The 18,446-nt window shown below is 38.3% G+C and overlaps 1 protein-coding gene across 2 annotated transcripts in view; it reads left to right on the top strand.

Moving 5' to 3' along the window:
* The window catches only part of LOC149319344 (gamma-tubulin complex component 5-like), a 29,844-nt gene extending 14,490 nt beyond the window's left edge, over positions 1 to 15,354 (top strand). For both annotated transcript variants that reach the window (XM_089511519.1, XM_089511520.1), the window contains 11 exons: positions 293 to 561; positions 1,773 to 1,971; positions 3,259 to 3,447; positions 4,441 to 4,623; positions 5,417 to 5,501; positions 5,621 to 5,741; positions 7,085 to 7,263; positions 8,575 to 8,700; positions 11,506 to 11,594; positions 13,838 to 13,938; positions 14,965 to 15,354. In XM_089511519.1, the coding sequence (XP_089367645.1) occupies positions 293 to 561; positions 1,773 to 1,971; positions 3,259 to 3,447; positions 4,441 to 4,623; positions 5,417 to 5,501; positions 5,621 to 5,741; positions 7,085 to 7,263; positions 8,575 to 8,700; positions 11,506 to 11,594; positions 13,838 to 13,938; positions 14,965 to 15,011 (1,588 nt within the window). In that variant the 3' untranslated portion in view covers positions 15,012 to 15,354. The remainder of the gene's footprint in view (positions 1 to 292; positions 562 to 1,772; positions 1,972 to 3,258; positions 3,448 to 4,440; positions 4,624 to 5,416; positions 5,502 to 5,620; positions 5,742 to 7,084; positions 7,264 to 8,574; positions 8,701 to 11,505; positions 11,595 to 13,837; positions 13,939 to 14,964) is intronic.
* The last annotated feature ends 3,092 nt before the right edge of the window (positions 15,355 to 18,446 follow it).

Raw genomic sequence — 18,446 nt, 5'->3', positions numbered from 1 at the left:
CTCTAAATAAATACTTTGGTATAAGTCTGTGGCTATTTATGCATGCACAGCATTTTATTCAGTGCTTAACATTTTTGTAAATAAAGATTAAGGCTATTCTAATTCTGTGGACACTTTTATTATTTAGTATTATTTCATATAATTGACACTTTTATTATTTAGTATTACTTCATTAAACTTATTTGTATTGAAAAGGCCTGAGGAGATATAGTAACAAACTTCATATAAATGTAGTTACTAGTGAAGCATATATACTCTCATAACAAGAACAATTGCTTGTCTGTCTTCACAGAAACAAAAATGTTCCTGTTAACCATAGGGATTTTTGGTATGCTACTTACACTTTGTATAGTGTATCAGAAAAAACAGAGAATGAAGAGAAAATGAGTGATAATGCTAGTGCCAGTTCAGGAAGTGATCAGGCACCCTCAAGCAGACAGCACACCATGGTCTCTTTTCTGAAACCAGTGTTAAAACAGATCATTATGGCTGGGAAGTCTATGCAGTTGTTGAAGAACTTGCAGTGCACCGATGGCTCTCTGCAGCAGGCTGCATCCAGAGGTGAAAAACAGCTTTTGTGCAAAACGTTCTTTTGCTATGTAAACATTAAGATTGCAAGCCTTGACTTTTAGTAGCAGGTTACTTTCCTTGCTATTTTAGTATTAGATTGCTTGCATGTACTTAGAAAGTTTAGCTTTTGTTTCAGATACTAAGTAGTAGTTGCTTGAAGTTTTTCCCACTTGAGCTTTTACTAATTTATTATAAAGCATCCTGTCTGGAATTAAATTAAGGTTAATTTTTTAATTCAATTTCTCCGTGTCAGCTTTTTTGTTATCCCAGAAAATCATGTCATACTAGGATGAATGATAGGTTGTAATATACACTTTGTTTTTGTCTTGAGGGCTTATTCATAAATCTCACTTTGCCAGCATGTATGTTTACTTTAACAGAAGAGAGTGCTTAAATTGCTATCACCACAGTGAAACTGTCCTAATAGGCATTAGGCCCTCCAAACTTGTATGGTTCAATAAACTCTAAGTCAGCTAAGAATCAAGTGCACAATTGAATATAATGTGGTGAGTGAGTTTGTGATTATGGCAAGACAGTTCCCATATAAGATGAATATTTGGTTGAGTGAACAGACACTGTCTTGTTTTGAAGCCTCTATAAAATAACACTCCTGATTGCAACAGTATTTCAGAAGTAAAGAGCAGCTACAGGCATTTTTGTGAAAATGTGATGTTAACAAAATGAATAGCCTACATCCCATTGCTACATTTTAATCTTGTCTATGTGATTGGGAAAGCATTGTCCATGGTGACACTTTCTGGATATGTAACGAATAAAGTCTTAAATATGTCATAACAACCACCAGCTTTTTCCTTTATTTAATTGGAGCCTTTATTTCTGCTCTTTCATTGGGGGCATTTCAAAAAAATGCCCCCAATTTTTTTACAAATTGTTAAATTCTGTGCACTCAAGTTTTCAAACTACATAAGCCATGATTTAATGTAAGGTATTAAGCTGTGATATTGCTTGCTTTTTTGTGAGCTTAGAGCAGATAGCCCAAATGCTTTCAGTTTAAGAACTAAACAGTGTGTGAGACTACCAGCTTTTAGAGTCATAGTAACATACTAGACTGGCCACTTCATTTTTGTTGGATTAAAATGTAAAAAAGAATTGCTTAAGTTTTCTTTTGATGATGTTGTTAGCACTATTTTTGATGGAAAGTTTTGAATAGCAAATCATTTGTATTTCACTATTCAATTTAGATGCAGAAAGGAAGAGTCTGTACACATTATTTCTGGAGTCTGTGCAGTCACGTCTGCGACATGGGGAAGAACCTGTTCAGGATATTATTACAGAACAGCAGGTTACTAAGCAGAGCCTAATAAAGATGCAGTCTATTGCAGAAAGACATTTGGAATTGGATGATGTTCACGATCCCTTGCTGGCTACTAATTTTGCAAGGTAATAGAAGAGACACAAAATAATTGTTTTACTCTAGTGTATCAAAACCTAGAGTCTGATTTTTCCAGATATGTGCTGGAGATTTCCTTTTGTTCAGGAAGCAAATATATGACTTAAAACCTAAGGAATTGCGAGGTAGCTCATCACTGTCAGATATCATGCTATTCAGTTTTATTGCCCTAGGCACTTGCTGATTTGGGCATTGTCAGGACAGAATGTGCAAAAACAGAAATGCCAAACAGAAGAAATCATATAAAATAAGACACGAATAATTGATGGGTATGATTCCATACAAGATTTATAATGATACAAAAGTAATGTCTGTAGCAGCTATTAACCATCAAGATATAATGTTAGACATATGAAAATCTGACATAATGGTTTTGGTTTAAGTTGCAGTGCTGAAAGAATCACCAAAATTTGTGAGATTAATTACTGTTGTGAGGGGTAGTGGGGAGAGAAGGGCCTGTGAACTGCATCTTTGCTTTAGTGGCAGAGGTGCTTTGCCATAGGATATGGGCTCTTCATTGTTACTTTAGTGACAAAATATTGTGGGAAAGCTTCTGAAGAACAAAAAATACATAATTACTTGATTATATTTTAGTATTTATTTGAGAAGGAGTACAGGTCACAAATTATTATATAAATTATCTGCTAAGCCTGCTGCCAAACACCATGAAGTCTAACTTTAATTATGGGTTTTGCCATGAATGAGATCTTAGATTACATCATATCAGCCCCTGGGAAACAAAGTACTGTACTAGTTTTTGTGTTCTTATCCAAACTATAATCAGGATTGATTTTTTTAACGTTCTGCAAATGGGTTCAGTTTTCAACATGCTCACTTGATTTGGTAAATGGGGGGCAGGGTGCATCTGCTAAAATTCTGTAAGATAGTTTGGTGTCTTCCAATTTCACTCAGATAGCCACGAGAATGATTTAGGAGGGTCTATTTGGCATATTAATTTTATATTGAAACTTCTAGGCATACTGGTACTGAGGATGCCACAGTTATCTATCATATACTTCTCTACAGACTTGTAAGCCCTATAGATGTTGAGGAAATCCTATGAAAGTACATTCTTCTCTTTTTCCTTAATATTGTTGGTAGAATCTAGCTACAGAGACAGAAATTCTATAGAAACCTAGTTCCCATGTTTTGTGAAATGTTCCTCTCCAAGGAATTTCTTTGGCAGTTTTTCCCCCATCCCTAAGCATAAGAAAGCTGAATACATTTTAGAGATGAGCTTATAAAAAAGGTCTAAATATTTTTAATACTTTTTCTAGACTATATTTGGAACAAAGTAACTTCCATGAGACACTTGCAGCTGATGATGTTTGTGTGGATAGATCATCAGAATCAGTTACGTGTCAAACATTTGAACTGACATTGAGATCTTGTCTATATCCTCACATAGACAAACAATATCTACAGTGTTGTGGGAATTTAATGCAAACTTTGAAGAAAGATTACAGGTAAGGGTTGAAATACATTGACCTCAATGACACACAGCCAATGCTTACAAGCTACTTCGTCACTAGAGAGGATTTGGTTTGAATTTCAGTACACAATGAAAGAGACAATATATACTCACTCAGCATATGAGCTAGTTCTAGTTTTCTCTTCAGGTAGGTAGAAGCAGCATATTTTGAGAGAAGGAAGTAGATCATAGAGTTGGAAGGACCATCAAGTCCAATCCCATGCCATGCCGGAATACACAGTCAGAGCACTCCCCACAGATGTCATCCAGCCTCTGTTTAAAAACCTCCAACCACTCTCCACAGCAGCATGTTGAACAGCTCTTACAATCAGGAAGTTCTTCCTAATGTTTAGGTGGACAAATTAGAAGTGTCTGAATTTTTAGTAATTGTTTTACAATAACATAAAATTACTGTACAGAATCAGACCAGAGGCACTATTAGGTCAGCTTTTTTATTCCTATAGCAAGCAGCCACGTGCATAAGAGAAATGTATTGGGGTCTGATATACAGTCCTTATTTCCTTGTTTGTGTAGGAGTTGGTCATTATTTTTTCTTCTGCTGCCCAGTAAATGTTTGTATAATATTGCCCCTACTACTGGAGAGAGTATGGGCTGAATCAGATTGTTTGTCACAGTCAGTTTACTGATAGAATCAGTCAACCCTTAGGTAAATTCAATTGATTGGAACTAATAATTGTATTTAATCCTATACACGCACATCATAGTAGCCACTTATAACAATTTTCTCCTTGAATTGTATAATTCACCTATAAAGTTGTTTAAGTTTCACTTGTGAATTCAGTAGTTTAACTGTGTGAAGAAGTACTATTTTTTTATCTCTTCAATCTATCACCATTCATCTTAATTGGATGACATTGTGCTCTAATCCTATGAGGGATCAAGAACCATGTACTTTCTTCACACACTGAACCACTGAGTGTAAAGTATGATAATATGAAGCATGAATAAATGTATGTTTCTTGCCTAGGCTAGTAGAATACTTGCAAGCAATGAGAAACTTTTTCTTACTGGAGGCTGGAGATACTATGTATGACTTCTACACATCCATTTTTGATAAAATACGGGAGAAAGACACGTGGCAGAATGAACCATTTCTTAATGTTCAACTCCAAGAAGCAGTTGGACAGCGTTATCCTGAAGATAGCTTAAGGTATGCTTTCAATTTATATTGTGCGCTTCGGGTAGAAAAAACTGATCACTTTTGCCAGAGCTCTGAAGCGATTGCTTGCAAGGGCTTTTGAAGTTAGGTTGAAGACAGCATATATGTGTGCCTGATATGTGCAGTGAAGTATTTGCAGGAGGGATTTCAATGTTTTGGGGAGTACCCATGGCTATAAGAGGGAATAAACTTCTGAAATCTAATGCAGTTTGGAGAGTAATTTGAAGAAACAATGGCTGATCAGTATATTTTAACATGACTAGGAGTGAAAAAGATATGACAGACTTGGGCTTCAATAAAAGGCACAGCTCTACATGTACTTCAAAATCATTTGGACTGTTGGTATTAAGCAAAACACAGTAAGGAAGTTTTTTGTGGGTTTTTTGGGCTATGTGGCCACGTTCTAGAAGAGTTTCTTCCTGACGTTTCACCAGCATCTGTGGCTGGCATCTTCAGATGGCGAAACGTCAGGAAGAAACTCTTCTAGAACATGGACACATAGTCCGAAAAACCCACAAAAAACTATGGATGAAAGCCTTCGACTTCACACAGTAAGGAAGCTTTGGTAGATGAAGGCAATAGGCTTAATTATCAGTAGCTACATATGTGACTTAATTTGTGCAACAAAACTCAACTTTATTTAGAATGTAAGCATAGATACATAATATCTTATGGCAAAGTTTGCACTAGAAATCATTGTAACTTTATACTATTGGTAATATTTTAAACCTTTTAAATTAGTTTCCCACATTTTGGTTGCTAACATGTGCGTTTTTGTATGTAGACTATCTATACTTTGTGAAAATATTGATATAGCAAAGAAGAAGCTTCCTGTTCATACCTTGGATGGTTTAATACTGAGCTATAAGGTAATACAAGCTGAACTAAGATTGAAATAAAATCATGATTTCATATTGAAGAGTTAAGGTACTACATAATTAAAAATAACAATAATAAATAATTTCATTATTTTGTTTTTCTCACTTAGGTCCCTTGGCCTGTGGATATAGTTATAAGCGTGGAATGTCAAAAAATCTATAATCAAGTGTTTCTTCTATTGTTACAAATAAAGTGGGCCAAATATAGTCTGGATGTGTTAAGATTTCATGGTAAGTTGATTCACAGACATATATACTTCTGTAGGATTAAAAATGTAGCACTAAAAACTGTTTGCAACTTTTAGTAAAGTATAATACTTTTTTTTATCTGCTAGGTTTTTTCCTTGTAGGGAAGAAAGGGCAAAGGTGGAAAAAGAGAATGTAAAAATATGTGAAAGGAAGGGATGTGGGAGAAATAGTTATTGTGGCAAAATGTAAGTTAATGACTGATTAAAAGGAACAATAAGTGGATCTTGTTGTTTCTAGCCAGCAGTGCCCTTTTCTAGGGTATTAATTAATTATGCCTTTCCTTTCCTGGTTCCTCCTCCAGTTTTCAGTCTCCTTTCTTCAGCATTGTGCATTCACTGAGTATGTTCAGTCTTCACTGAGTTGTGTTTTGTTCTTGTCCCATATGAAGAGATTTTTGCTATCTCTGCAAACCTTGGGTCCCCTTGTCTTCTGATAACCTCCTTGTAAATGTGTGGTAAAGATAGTCCCTTAACATGAATGTCTAGTTGTAACCAACTATAGGGGATGGTGCTCATCTCCATTATGAAGAGCCAGTGTTGTCCGAGGACTGCTCTGGTGGTCATGTGGCCAGCATGGCTGCACCTAACGCTGTTATCTTCCCACCGAAGTGGTAGCTATTCATCAACTTGCATTTGCATGCTTTCAAACTGCTAGGTTGGCAGAAGCTGGGACAAGCTCACACCATCATGCAGCACTTAGGCCTTAAACTGCCAACCTTCCAATTGTCAGAATTGGCATCTTAACCACTAAGCCAATGCATCCCATAAATTTGTGGTACTATTTGGGTATATAAGGAATCCACCCATAGGAAATACATTTGCTGTTATTAAATGACATGCATGGGAACCCAGTGCATGCCCCCCCCCCCACCTCGATGTTGCTAGACTATAGCTCTTGTACACATAACATTGCTCCTGGGTGACTCACAATAGAAAATGATGTCCTATTCAAAATATGCTTCCTGGTTTAATACCTTGATAATACAGGATATTATACTTCTCTCTATTTTGTATGTTCTATATAGTCTACTTGGTAATAAAAATGTCCTTTAATACTGAAGTTTAATTCTTATTTACAGTTAATTTTAGTTATATTAAAACTTTTATCTTTATATAAAAAAACTTTTGTCTTTTTCCCCCCACTGGGGTCACTCTGTCCTCTACTGTTCAAACAGTTCCTTGAGTTCAGTGAATTTTTTAGTGATTTTAAGTATTTAAGGGAAATTGAATCTTTCAGTCAAAATAATAGTAAATTTATAAGAGTCATAGGTTATACAGTCTTGCTCTTTTGCCTAACATTATATTCTTTTGTTTCTCTCTTTTAAGAACTAGTAAGAGCTGGAGAAAAACCTCAGAATGAAGTAGGAGCTATACTTGTGCAGGAACCACTGTCTCAGCTTGGAGCCCACCCTGATACCATTAAACAACAAACTCATCGCATGTTCCTTTTAAGGATGAAACTGATGCATTTTGTTAACAGCCTACACAACTATATCATGACTAGGGTGTGTGATGTGCAGTCATTTACAACGAATGTGACATTCAGTAGTTTCAGTACTTCAGTATCCAAAATGGCTTCTGACATTGTGTAAATGTATTTGTTGTTCACTTTAGGATAAATCTGATGTTCCACTGGTAGAACCTGCAGAATTTTATTCCCCTCCCTTCCATTTTGCAACTCTCTGAATTGCCCAAAAATGACTCTGAAGAATTTCTCAGCTTCCCAGAGCCAATTTTGGCAAAACATGGGCCCTCCTACAGTGTGCAGTAGGTATTGCACACACATACACCAATTTGACTGGAATCCTCAGTTCTGCCAACGGATGTGCATGATTTGATACTGCCTTTTATGTGGCAAAAGTAAATCTCATTTAATTTTTAACTGATGATTGGACATGCTGCTATAAAATCCACTTTCATTTTATGGCTATTCAAATTTTAAATAAAGCAGTTCTGCTAAATTAAAATACTTTGGGAGTACACAACTAATCCTTTATTTTTTACTGTGTTGTTGCCAGAAATCCAATCCCCAAATACTATAATACAAGAAGCCCCATATTTAGTAGCTAGATCAACTTGTTTTATTCTACATTTTGAACTGATTTAGATGCATCTTTGGAAATGGAACAGGGATTTGAGAAGTATTTACTGCTTATTTTCCATAATTAGCACTGACACATACTGGATTGGGTTCTAAAATGTATGTCTGTTTTAGTCTGTAGAGTATATTCAGTTGCTTGAGTCTGGGCTCATAGAATCATAAAGTTGGAAGAGACCTCAAATTCCATCAGGTCCATCCCCTTGCCATGGAGGAATACATAAAGCATCTCCGACAGATGGCCAGCCAACCTCTGTTTAAAAACCTCCAAAGGAAATTCCGCCACACTCTGAGGGAGTGTGTTCCACTGTCAAACACCTCTTACTGCCAAGAATTTATCCTAATGTCATATCACCTCTTAATTTCCTCTTCTCCAGGCTAAACATACCCAACTACCTCTTAACCTCCTCTTTGCCAGGCTAAATATACCCAGCTGCCTAAGTCACTCTTTATAGGGCGTGGTTTCCAGACCTTTTACTATTTTGGGTTTATGGCTAGGTACAAAATTGTATTTATTAGGTTTCTTCAAAATGGTAGTGTTATTAACCTGTTGCATCAAAAAAACCTATCAAAGTCCAGTGTTTCTGGTACCTTAAGGACTGAACCCTAAGAAAAATTAAAGGTACCAAAAGGTCTTTCATAGGTTTGAGGTAAAGATAAGATGGTACTGAATGCAAAATTTTTATCATTTATTATTTATCTTATCTCCTTTTTAAAGATTCTTCACAGCACAGGTTTGGAATTTCAACATCAGGTAGAAGAAGCCAAAGATTTAGATCAACTCATTAAAATTCATTACAGATACCTTTCTACAATTCATGATCGCTGCCTATTGAGAGAAAAGGTAGGTCTAAGGATAATTTGTATATGTTCAGTTCATAATGCAAATACCTGCATTACTTGCAATATATTTAGGAATTTTGATTGGGTGATTGTGGGGGGTGGGGAGAGGGCAAGAAAGAGAGAGCATGCTATAGTGATGCCAGTTTTGGACAAAGAATAGAAGATCAAATCCCCAGTTGGCTATAGAAATCTACCTTGGCTGGTCACACATTCTCAGCCTTACAGGAAGGCAGTAGCAAACCTCCTGTGAATTAATCTTCCCAATCAAACCCTAAGGTAGAATCACCATATGTCAGAGTCACCTTGAAGGCACATAAACAAACAAAAACGTACATGTTATAGAACAGATAGTTTACCATCTTAAGCTGTTTGAATAAAATGCCTAACTGTTCTTAAACCATATATGAACAATGGTTTGTGAAGAACATGCATTTGAAGACTATACTACTATCATTTTTGCTGTGTTTGTAAAATGTATATAACACTGACAAAATGTTTTTGTAAAAGTCTTCAAAGGTCTCCCAAAAGCCCATTTCAAAATAGGCATACAATTTGCTTACAGAATAGTCAGATTTTGTATCTCCTTTTTTTGTTGATAATAAAACTGTGTATAAAATTGTGAAGTCGAAGGCTTTTACAGCTGGCATCCATAGTTTTTTATAGGTTTTCCAGGCTGTGTGGATGTGCTCTGGAAGAGTTTATTTCTGATGTTTCACCAGCATCTGTGGTTGGCATTTTCTGAAGATGCCAGCCAAAGATGCTGGTGAAATGTGAGGAAAAACTCTTCCAGAACATGGCCACATAGCCCCAAAACCCCACAAAAAACTATGTGTATAAAATTCTTCTCCAGTACACAGTCAGTGCAAATTCAGTTGCTTTATTCTTTTTGGAATGTTGATATTTAAAATATGCTTGTACTTTGAGTATGAGAATTTTGTCCAAAATAATGAATAGAAAGTGGTGCCCCATAAATAAATGATGAGACACTGGGAGAGGGCCAAAGAGAAGGAGGTTCCCTCCTTCATTTCCCACCCTGCTGCAGTTCTTTGTTATCACTATTATAAAAAGCAACAAGAAACCATAAGGTACAGTGGAGCCTCGGGTTACGAAATTAATTCGTTCCGCGGCCGCTTTCGTAACCCGAACGGCTTTCGCAAGCCGAATCCCCATAGCCGCTAATGGGGAAAAGCCGCGATTTGGTGTAAAATCGCGCCGAAAAGCACCAAAAGTTTTTTCGGGACCCGAAAAAACTTTCGTAACCCGGATCAATAATTTCCTATGGGTTTTTTTCGGGTCCCGAAAAATTCGTAACCCGGGTATTTCGTATCCCGAGGTTCCACTGTACTCTATGGTCTGAATGGTTTCACTGACAACTGAATTCAGGGGTACAAGCTGATGTACTAAAATACTGCTTTCCTTCAGCCTTTTAGTATCCCATTTCAAGCTAACTGGAGGGAAGTTCTTATATTATGCTCTCCTGCTGAATAGGTTACTGTCTAAAAGTGCAATTGTCAGCCTTAGCCTATAGTTTTTTGTGGGTTTTTTGGGCTATGTGGCCATGTTCTACAAGAGTTTCTTCCTGACGTTTTGCCAGCATCTGTGGCTGGCATCTTCAGAGAATGCTTGCCTGGAAAGGAAACTCCTTTCCAGGCAAGCATAGTCCTTTCCAGGCAAGCATTCTCTGAAGATGCCAGTCACAGATGCTGGCAAAACGTCAGGAAGAAACTCTTCTAGAACATGGCCACATAGCCCGAAAATCCCACAAAAAACTATGGATGCCAGCCATGAAAGCCTTCAACTTCACAACCTTAGCCAACTTTCCAAGAGGCACTGGGGACTTTTTGGCTGGTAGGATGGTAAAGCATATCTTGCAGAATTCTTTCATTAATCAGGTCCAAAACACACTGCAGAAACAATCCACTTTGAGAGAACTTTAACTGCCTTGGCTAAGTGATAGGGAATTCTGGGAATTGTAGTTTATTGTGGCACCAGAGCTTTCTGACAGAGAAGGCTAGATGTCTCACAAAACTACAGTTCCCAGAATTTCCTAGCATTGAGCCAGGGCAGCTAAAGCAGTCTTAAACTGGATTATGTCTACAGTGTATTTTGGTCCTCAGTTGATCAGGTGATAGTTTGGGTGAGTAAGAATTATTCTCTTAGCTTCGGTGCATTCTGTCCCTAAACATTTGTGTTGGGAATTGAATAACAAAAATATTCTATGAGAGTCTAGCACAGAGTTGGGAGGAGTTAGGTGTACTGAAATTAATGGGCTTTGATCTGCTTGTGTGCTGGATTATGATAGTTTAGATATTTCAGCACATACAGTAGCAACTATGAGTTCTGGGTACTATTCCATACAGTAGAAAAAACTGATGGTTCAGCAATTTGTCCTGTGAAAGACATTGCCTTCCTAATTTGAATGGTGTTTTTGGATAGAGTCCATTTATGGCATGCAGAATGCATACTAGAAACCACATGGAACTTCTACAATGGCTTGATAATACTCCTGAGCCTTGCATTTGAATAATGATTTTGGATGGAGTCGATTTATATGAAATGTGGAACAGATACAAGATACATGGAAACTTCTGAAGGGCTTTAATACCCATGAGCTTTGCATTTGATACCCCTGATTTAGCAGCATTGAAATGGATGTCCATTCTTAGCAACTTTTATATAAAGCAAATTCATTTGCTTCAGTATAACTAGTTAGTACAGGTAGAAAATTGGGTATGCTGGGGAAATATACGTTTGAAACTCAAAATCAATGTGACCACAACTGCTGCTTTTAAAATGTCATTTCCAGGTTAGTTTTGTGAAAGAAGCTATAATGAAAGTGCTGAACCTAGTACTGATGTTTGCTGACCGTTGGCAAGCTGGTTTGGGAGCTTGGAAGTAAGCACACACAAATTCATATGTATTTTCAAATCATTTTCCATATTCAGGTTTCGTAATGACATTTATCCTTGCCATGAAACATTATGACTAGGATACATTTATATGTTGAAAGACTAATCATATAAAGAGAATGAAATTCTCTTAAGCAGGATTTTTTCAGCTCTGGACACATGTTAGCTGCATAATCAGTATGTCATTTAAAGAAAAGGTTGGAAATTGCACATCCAGAAAATTAAAGTCAGTGATTGAAAACATTGAGTTACCATGTTTTTTCTGATATAAATGCAAATATGATATGTAGTCAGAATCATCCTTTTCAGTTGTCTATTAGCAAATTTTGGCCATGACATCTTCGAAGTATTTTATTTTGTGTAAATTCTGGGTCTCTAATCAGTAAGTCTAATCTTTGAAGATGGACAGATATCATAAAATACAGTTGTGCTGTGAAGACCCCTGTATCTGTCTGCTATCAGGCAAGGTGACTACTCTGGGTGCTTATATTTTTTAGAACTATATGGACAACTTACGCTGCAGATATTGATGGACTGCAGTTCTTATTAGATGTAACCAGCTGATAATGAGAGATACCTAGAGTTAAAGTCCAGCAACATTTGGAAGAACCATATATGCCCATCAGTTTTAGAATAATTAGAACAAGACTGGCCATTATAGAAAAAGAAAGTCATGTATTGATCCAGAGAATTGGGTGTCATCCTCAGCAGCAGGGCTGTACTTACCTCCTTCCTGCTGCTTGCAGGAATGATATGTGAAATGACAAGGTGAATTGCTGGTGGAAGAGAGTGCCCTATGGCTTGCTTAGCAAAACTGAAAGTGATTTTCCACTCAGCCTAGATCAGCCCTCATGACCTAGCATTGGTCCATATTGTGATACTATGGTTGCTTCATCAGTGGCAAATTATGTTACATGAATTGAGAGCCAGCATGGTGTAGTGGCTTGAGTGTTGGACTGTGACTCTGGAGACTAGGGTTCAATTTCCAGCTTGGCCATGGAAACCCACAGGGTGACCTTGGGTAAGGCACACTCTTTCAGCCATAAGTTGGAAACAACTAGTAGGACAAAATGGCAAACCTCCTCTGAACAAATCTTGCCAAGAAAATCCCATGATAGGTTCTCCTTAGAGTAGCATAAGTTGGAAACGACTTGAAGGCACACAACAAACAAGTGTTGTGATAGGATTGTGGTCACTTCTACCACTGCACATGCCCATGAAATTTTGGAATATGTGCTATTAAATGTTCTTAATTAATGTTTTCAAGCGGATAGTTGTTTAATGCTTTTAAAAAAAATTATGATGGATTGTTTTAGCTATTTTCTTTTAACGTACTGTGTAATCTTTGGGTTCCATGTTGGAGAAAAGTAAGATGAAATCAAATTATGTGATAGTGGGAAAGATTGGCGCGTTACAGACCACCGAAAAGCAGCGGCCTGCACCCGCCCCTTTCCCCGCCGGATCGGGGCCTCAGTGGCCAGAGCGGCAGCCACTGAGGCCCCGATCCGCCGCTTTCCAGGCCGCGTGGAAGTGGCAAAAGGCCCCTTCCCCGAGGCCTGGAAAGGGGTGTCCTTGGGGCTTCAAGCGGCGGCGGGGAGGAGGAGAAAGGGGCCGCTTGGCCCCTTTCTCCCTTGCGTCACTGGGCACAGCCATCTAAAGGCTGCGCCCAGCGATGCAAGACCAGGAAGGAGCTCCATTTCGGAGCTCCTTCCTGCTCCGACGAAAGGGCGCACTAAGCGCCCTTGCGCGGCGCAACGGCATCACATCTGTGCCGCCTCGTTTGGAGGCGGCACATTTGTGATGCCATCATGGCGGCCCCCATGTAGATGGGGTGCCGCCATCTTGTACATCCTCAGGACGTATTAGGCTCGGGGGCTTCAAGAAGTGATGCCCCTTTTTAAACCTAGGACGTCCTGAGGACGTCCTTGTATGCCGGTCTGTAACGCGCCATTGTCTGGCTGAGTGGATGTGACAGAACTGTTGCATATACCTGTACTCTGAATACACTGTTGCACATGTGTAAAAGCCTAAATATGTTCCAGATTAGAATATTGAGGCCTCAGTTAAGAATGATTCCATTTGCTAGGTGCCTTTGTCTTTAAAACTAAAATGATTATGGGGAAAAATCAGAATTGTTTCTGTATTTCCTTTAGAAGGATATGATTTTTTTTCAGTACAATTTTATTTTTTTAAGTACTGTCTCCTTAAATCATTCTCCACTATTCATAGGATGGAATCTATAACCAAGATGGAATCAGATTTTAAAAACTGCCATATGTTCCTTGTGACAGTCCTGAATAAAGCAGTCTGTAGAGGCTCTTTCCCACATTGTAAGTGTTCTGAATGGGTATCTTTTTAAAAAATTAAAAATGAGTTTTAAAAATTGCAAAATATATTGTACTGCAGTTTAATGCCTTCAGACTGAATTTTAAAGCATAATTACTGTTTTAATAAGTAATCTGTTAGAAATATTGTAATTTAAGAGGGTAATTGTAGAAATAGTGTACAGCTTGAGTATCCCTTGTCCAAAATGCTTGAAACTAGAAGTGTTTTGGATTTTGGAGTTTTTTGGATTTTGGCATAAGACAATAGTGGAGTCCAGCATGACTCTTGAAAGTAGGGTTTTGATTCCCAGCTCAGCCATGAAACCTTGGGCAAATCACATGCTCTCAGCCTTGGGAGGGCAATGGCAAACCACCTCTGAACAAATCTTCCCAAGAAAACCTCCTTGCTTAGCAAGACTGAAAGTGCTTTTCCACTCATGTCTAGATCAGCCCTCATGATCTAGCAGTGGTTTGCCTTAGGGTTGTCATAAGTCAGAAACGACTTGAAAGCACGCAACACACACACACAACAATGGAATCAGCGGTAAGTCCTGGAGAAGGGGACTATCTGTTTGGCATGGGGCTCTCCTCTAAGCCAAGGCCGAGAAGGTCACCAGCAGCTGCCTCTGTCACATCCTAACCTAAATCTCACTTCAGCTGGGAGATGGAAGTGAAGGAGTAGCCACTGCAGCCACCATTTGTGCAAAGTTTGGCTGCAAATTTGGCTGAAGCATCTTCTTCCCTCCTCTCCTCTCCTCTCCTCGGAGGTGGGGAAGCCCAAAGAATGTACACCTGGTGGCTGAGGCTTGCTATGACAGCTATTGCTGCCCAATCGTGTTGTGCTCAAAAATTTACAGATTTTAAAGCATTACAGATTTAGAATTTCGAATAAGGGATACTCAACCTGCAATAGTATTACCTAGTTGTGACACGTTTTGTTTAAGAACATATTTTTTCTCTCTTTAGATAATAGACACTAATCTTTATCCTCTATAAATATTAACACATTTTGATTTGTGTTTTGATTCACAGTGGAATCTTTAGCGTTGTCGCTTATGGCTGGAATGGAACAAACTTAGCAAAATAAAGATTTCTATGAACTCTGCAGTATGGAAACTAAGGCAACATCTTCTTTCCAGCATTGTGATACAGACTACTATTTGAAGTATATACTGAGATGTAGATGGCTGGGTTTTTATTCTTGAGTGATTACAGGATTGCAGTCTGTATCCCAGGAGTCACACATTTGTGCATAAATGTACCGATACATATGGTCAAAGTGTTTCCGTAAATGAAATATTTAAAACTATGTATATACTATCTGCTCTGTATGTTAAATGTTAATTTGCCCTACCCAGATTGTTATTTTCCTCTATGAGGAACATGTGAAGAACAACCCATAAAATTAATGCATAAAACAAACTTCCATTTACTTGGCTCCTAGTGTTCATAACCCTAAATGCAGTGTCAGTCATTTATGACTTTATTAATTTTAAAACCTGCCACTTTCCCGAACCTCTTTAATTGGTCTAGAAGTGGAGTTATACTGTCTACTGGTTCTGCTAGATAAAGAATAAGATCATCCACAGAGGCCTTAAGTTTTAAATCATAGCCTTTAACTCTAACGCCTTTGATGTTGATATCCTCTCTAATACAGCAACATAACCATTCCAAAGCAAAGATAAATGGCAGTGGCGAAAGAGGTCAGCTTTGCCTAGTTCCTCTACAGATTTCACAAGATATGGTTCTCTCTCCATTTATGATACAGTCGGCCCTTCTTATACACGGATTTTTTTATACACGGATTCAAGCATACACGGTTTGAAAATGTTCCCAAAAAGTATAAATTTACCTTGATGTTCCATTTTTTATTAGGGACACCATTTTGCTATGTCATTATATGTAATGGGACTTGAGCATACACGGATTTTGTTATACATGGGGGATCTTGGAACCAAACCCCAGCGTATAACAAGGATCCACTGTAATCTGTGAGTACTGTTTGTCATATATTGCGCCAACCCACTTCTGAAAGTTGCCTTCTTCAATTGTCTTCACGACAATTTGCTTCAGAAAATCCCAACTGATGTTATCAAATGCCTTTTGCGCATCAAGAAATATTAGCACCAAGCTTCTATCTGGTTTTCTGTAATAGTATTCGCTAGTATCCAATGGAATTCATATATTGTTTTTAATATGTCTGTTTGGCAAGAAATCACATTGATCGTGATGCATCCAAGTAGAGAGAATGTACTTGATTCTTTTAGCCAGAATATGATCATAGGGTTTATAGTCCTGGTTTAATGAAGAAATTGGCCTATAATTGTCCACTTCACATTGATCTTTTTTTGTTTTGGGTATCAGCCCTGTATTGGTATGTCTCCATGACTCTGGTAAATTGTTGATTGGGATCTTGTTCATAATGTAAAAGCAGAGTAATAATTTCCTCTAGGGCTTTATAATATTCTGCTCCCAGGCCGTCAGGCCTCTTTGATTGCCTCTTTTATTTCCAATCTGGATATCGGCCTATTTAAATCCTCTTTTTGTTCCTTTGAAAATCCAGATATCTTCTTTTTGGTCACAGTCTCTACTAATGCCTTCTTGTCCAAATGATCTTCTTTATAAAATGTCTCAAAAATCTGTAGAAACAGTATTTTATATTTATTTTATCTGTATATGTTTTTCCATTTCTTACAGCTTGTCATATCCTTTTCTTTTGTTCTTTTCTCATCTTATTCGCTAACCATTATTAGGTTTGTTTGAATGAACAAAATATTTTTGTTCATTCATCTTCTTTTCTATATCTTCCACTAGAATTAAAGAGACTTATTTTTGAATAATCTTCAGTTGCGTGATCAGGTTTTTATCTCTGGGTTTTCTTTTGAGTAAATTCTCAGTCTGACTTTGATCATCTTGTAATTTTGTCAGATTTTGCATTTTTTGTCTTCTACGTTCGACCACACATTTAATCATACAATCATGGAGTTGGCAGAGACCACAAGGGCCATCCAGTCCAACCTCCTTTAAAGACCTCCAAAGGAGTGTGTTCCACTGTTGAGGTGGAATCTCTTTTCCTGCAGTTTGCATCTACTGTTCCATGTCCTGTTCTCTGGAGCAGCAGAAAACAAGCTTGCTCCCTCCTCAATATGGTACCCCTTCAAATACTTGAACTGGGCTATAATATCACCTCTTTATCATCTCTTCTCCAGGCTAAACATACCCAGCTCCCTAAGTCGTTCCTCATTGGGCATGGTTTCCAGACCCTTCCTCATTTTAGTCGCTTTGAACATGCTCCAGTTTCTCAGCATCCTTCTTGAATTGTGGACCCAGAGTTCCAGCCGTTTGAAAACAAAACAAAACATTTTCCAAGCTGCTCCACTGCTCCCCGCTTCAGCTTCCAAACTCCGGTCTCCAAACTCTTCGCCACCTGTAAATGCTTTCACAATCTTTCCCCTTCCAAACTGTTGTCTTTTTCGTAGCTGTAATCCTCCCCTTGCTCTCTTTAATTTATTTTATTTTTCCTTCTCCTCTGTTCTCTTAACCGCTTTAAATTGAAACTTTCAGCTGGGAATAATGGGCAGAGATTAGGTTAGTCAGCCTCTCCAGTTTCACTATTCACGGATAGTTTCAATTTGGATGAATGTCCCGAACTTTATTTAAGGTGTTAAAGAAGGAAAAATAGACAGCAAAAGGAAAACAACACGTTGTTTAGCACCACCTGAGCTAACGCTCTCGTCACAGTGTCAATTTCAATTACTGTGTGTCTGTCCCAATTAGGGTATCCGTGCCTGGAAAAGCCTTTGCTGACAAAGTAAAGTGTTGTAACCAGTGTTGCCAACAAGCCTCAGATATTCCCCGGAATGTTTTATCACAATCTCCTCCATTCCGCTCCGAGGGGTGAGCTGGTATGCCTTCGTCAGGAGCTTTTGTCCTGGGTGACTGACCGCTGTGGGTAAGTCTCCAAGGGGAGACTTCAGCTGACACACAATTCGATGTTTGATGTGTTTCTTCTAGGTTCTTCTACAAATCCCAGGATCCCATAGCATTGAGTCCTGGCAGTTAAAGCAATGCCAAACTGGATTATTTATATAGTGTGGATGCAGCCCTAACACTGGCTGAATATCAGTATTTTGTAGATTTTGGGTGTTTCTGTACTTTGCTATAAGGCCGAGAAGAGCCAGCATGGTTTAGTGGTTTGAATGTGGGATTATAGCACACGAGGCCAGGGCTCAGGCAAAAAAACCACTGACTGACTTTGGGCAAGTCACACTCTCTCAGCCCCAGGGGATGCCAATGAAACCCCCCTTTGAACAAACCTTTCCAAGGAAATTCTGTCACAGGTTTGTTGTGTTTGGGAGAACAGTGTGATGTGTGTCACGGCTGGAGTGCTGGACTAGTCCTCTGGGAGATCAGGGTTCAATTCCCCATGAAGCCACAGAAATCCACCGGCTGAGCTTGGGCAAGTCACACTCTCTCAGCCTGAGAAGGCACTGACAAACTGCTCTGAACAAATC

Source organism: Sceloporus occidentalis, unplaced genomic scaffold (assembly GCF_023333645.1).
Source record: "Sceloporus occidentalis isolate IW3139 unplaced genomic scaffold, rSceOcc1.0.p SCAF_2, whole genome shotgun sequence".
Classification (NCBI taxonomy): domain Eukaryota; kingdom Metazoa; phylum Chordata; class Lepidosauria; order Squamata; family Phrynosomatidae; genus Sceloporus; species Sceloporus occidentalis.
The sequence above is the reverse complement of the archived record's forward strand: the minus strand, read 5'-3'. Positions and strand labels throughout refer to the sequence as shown.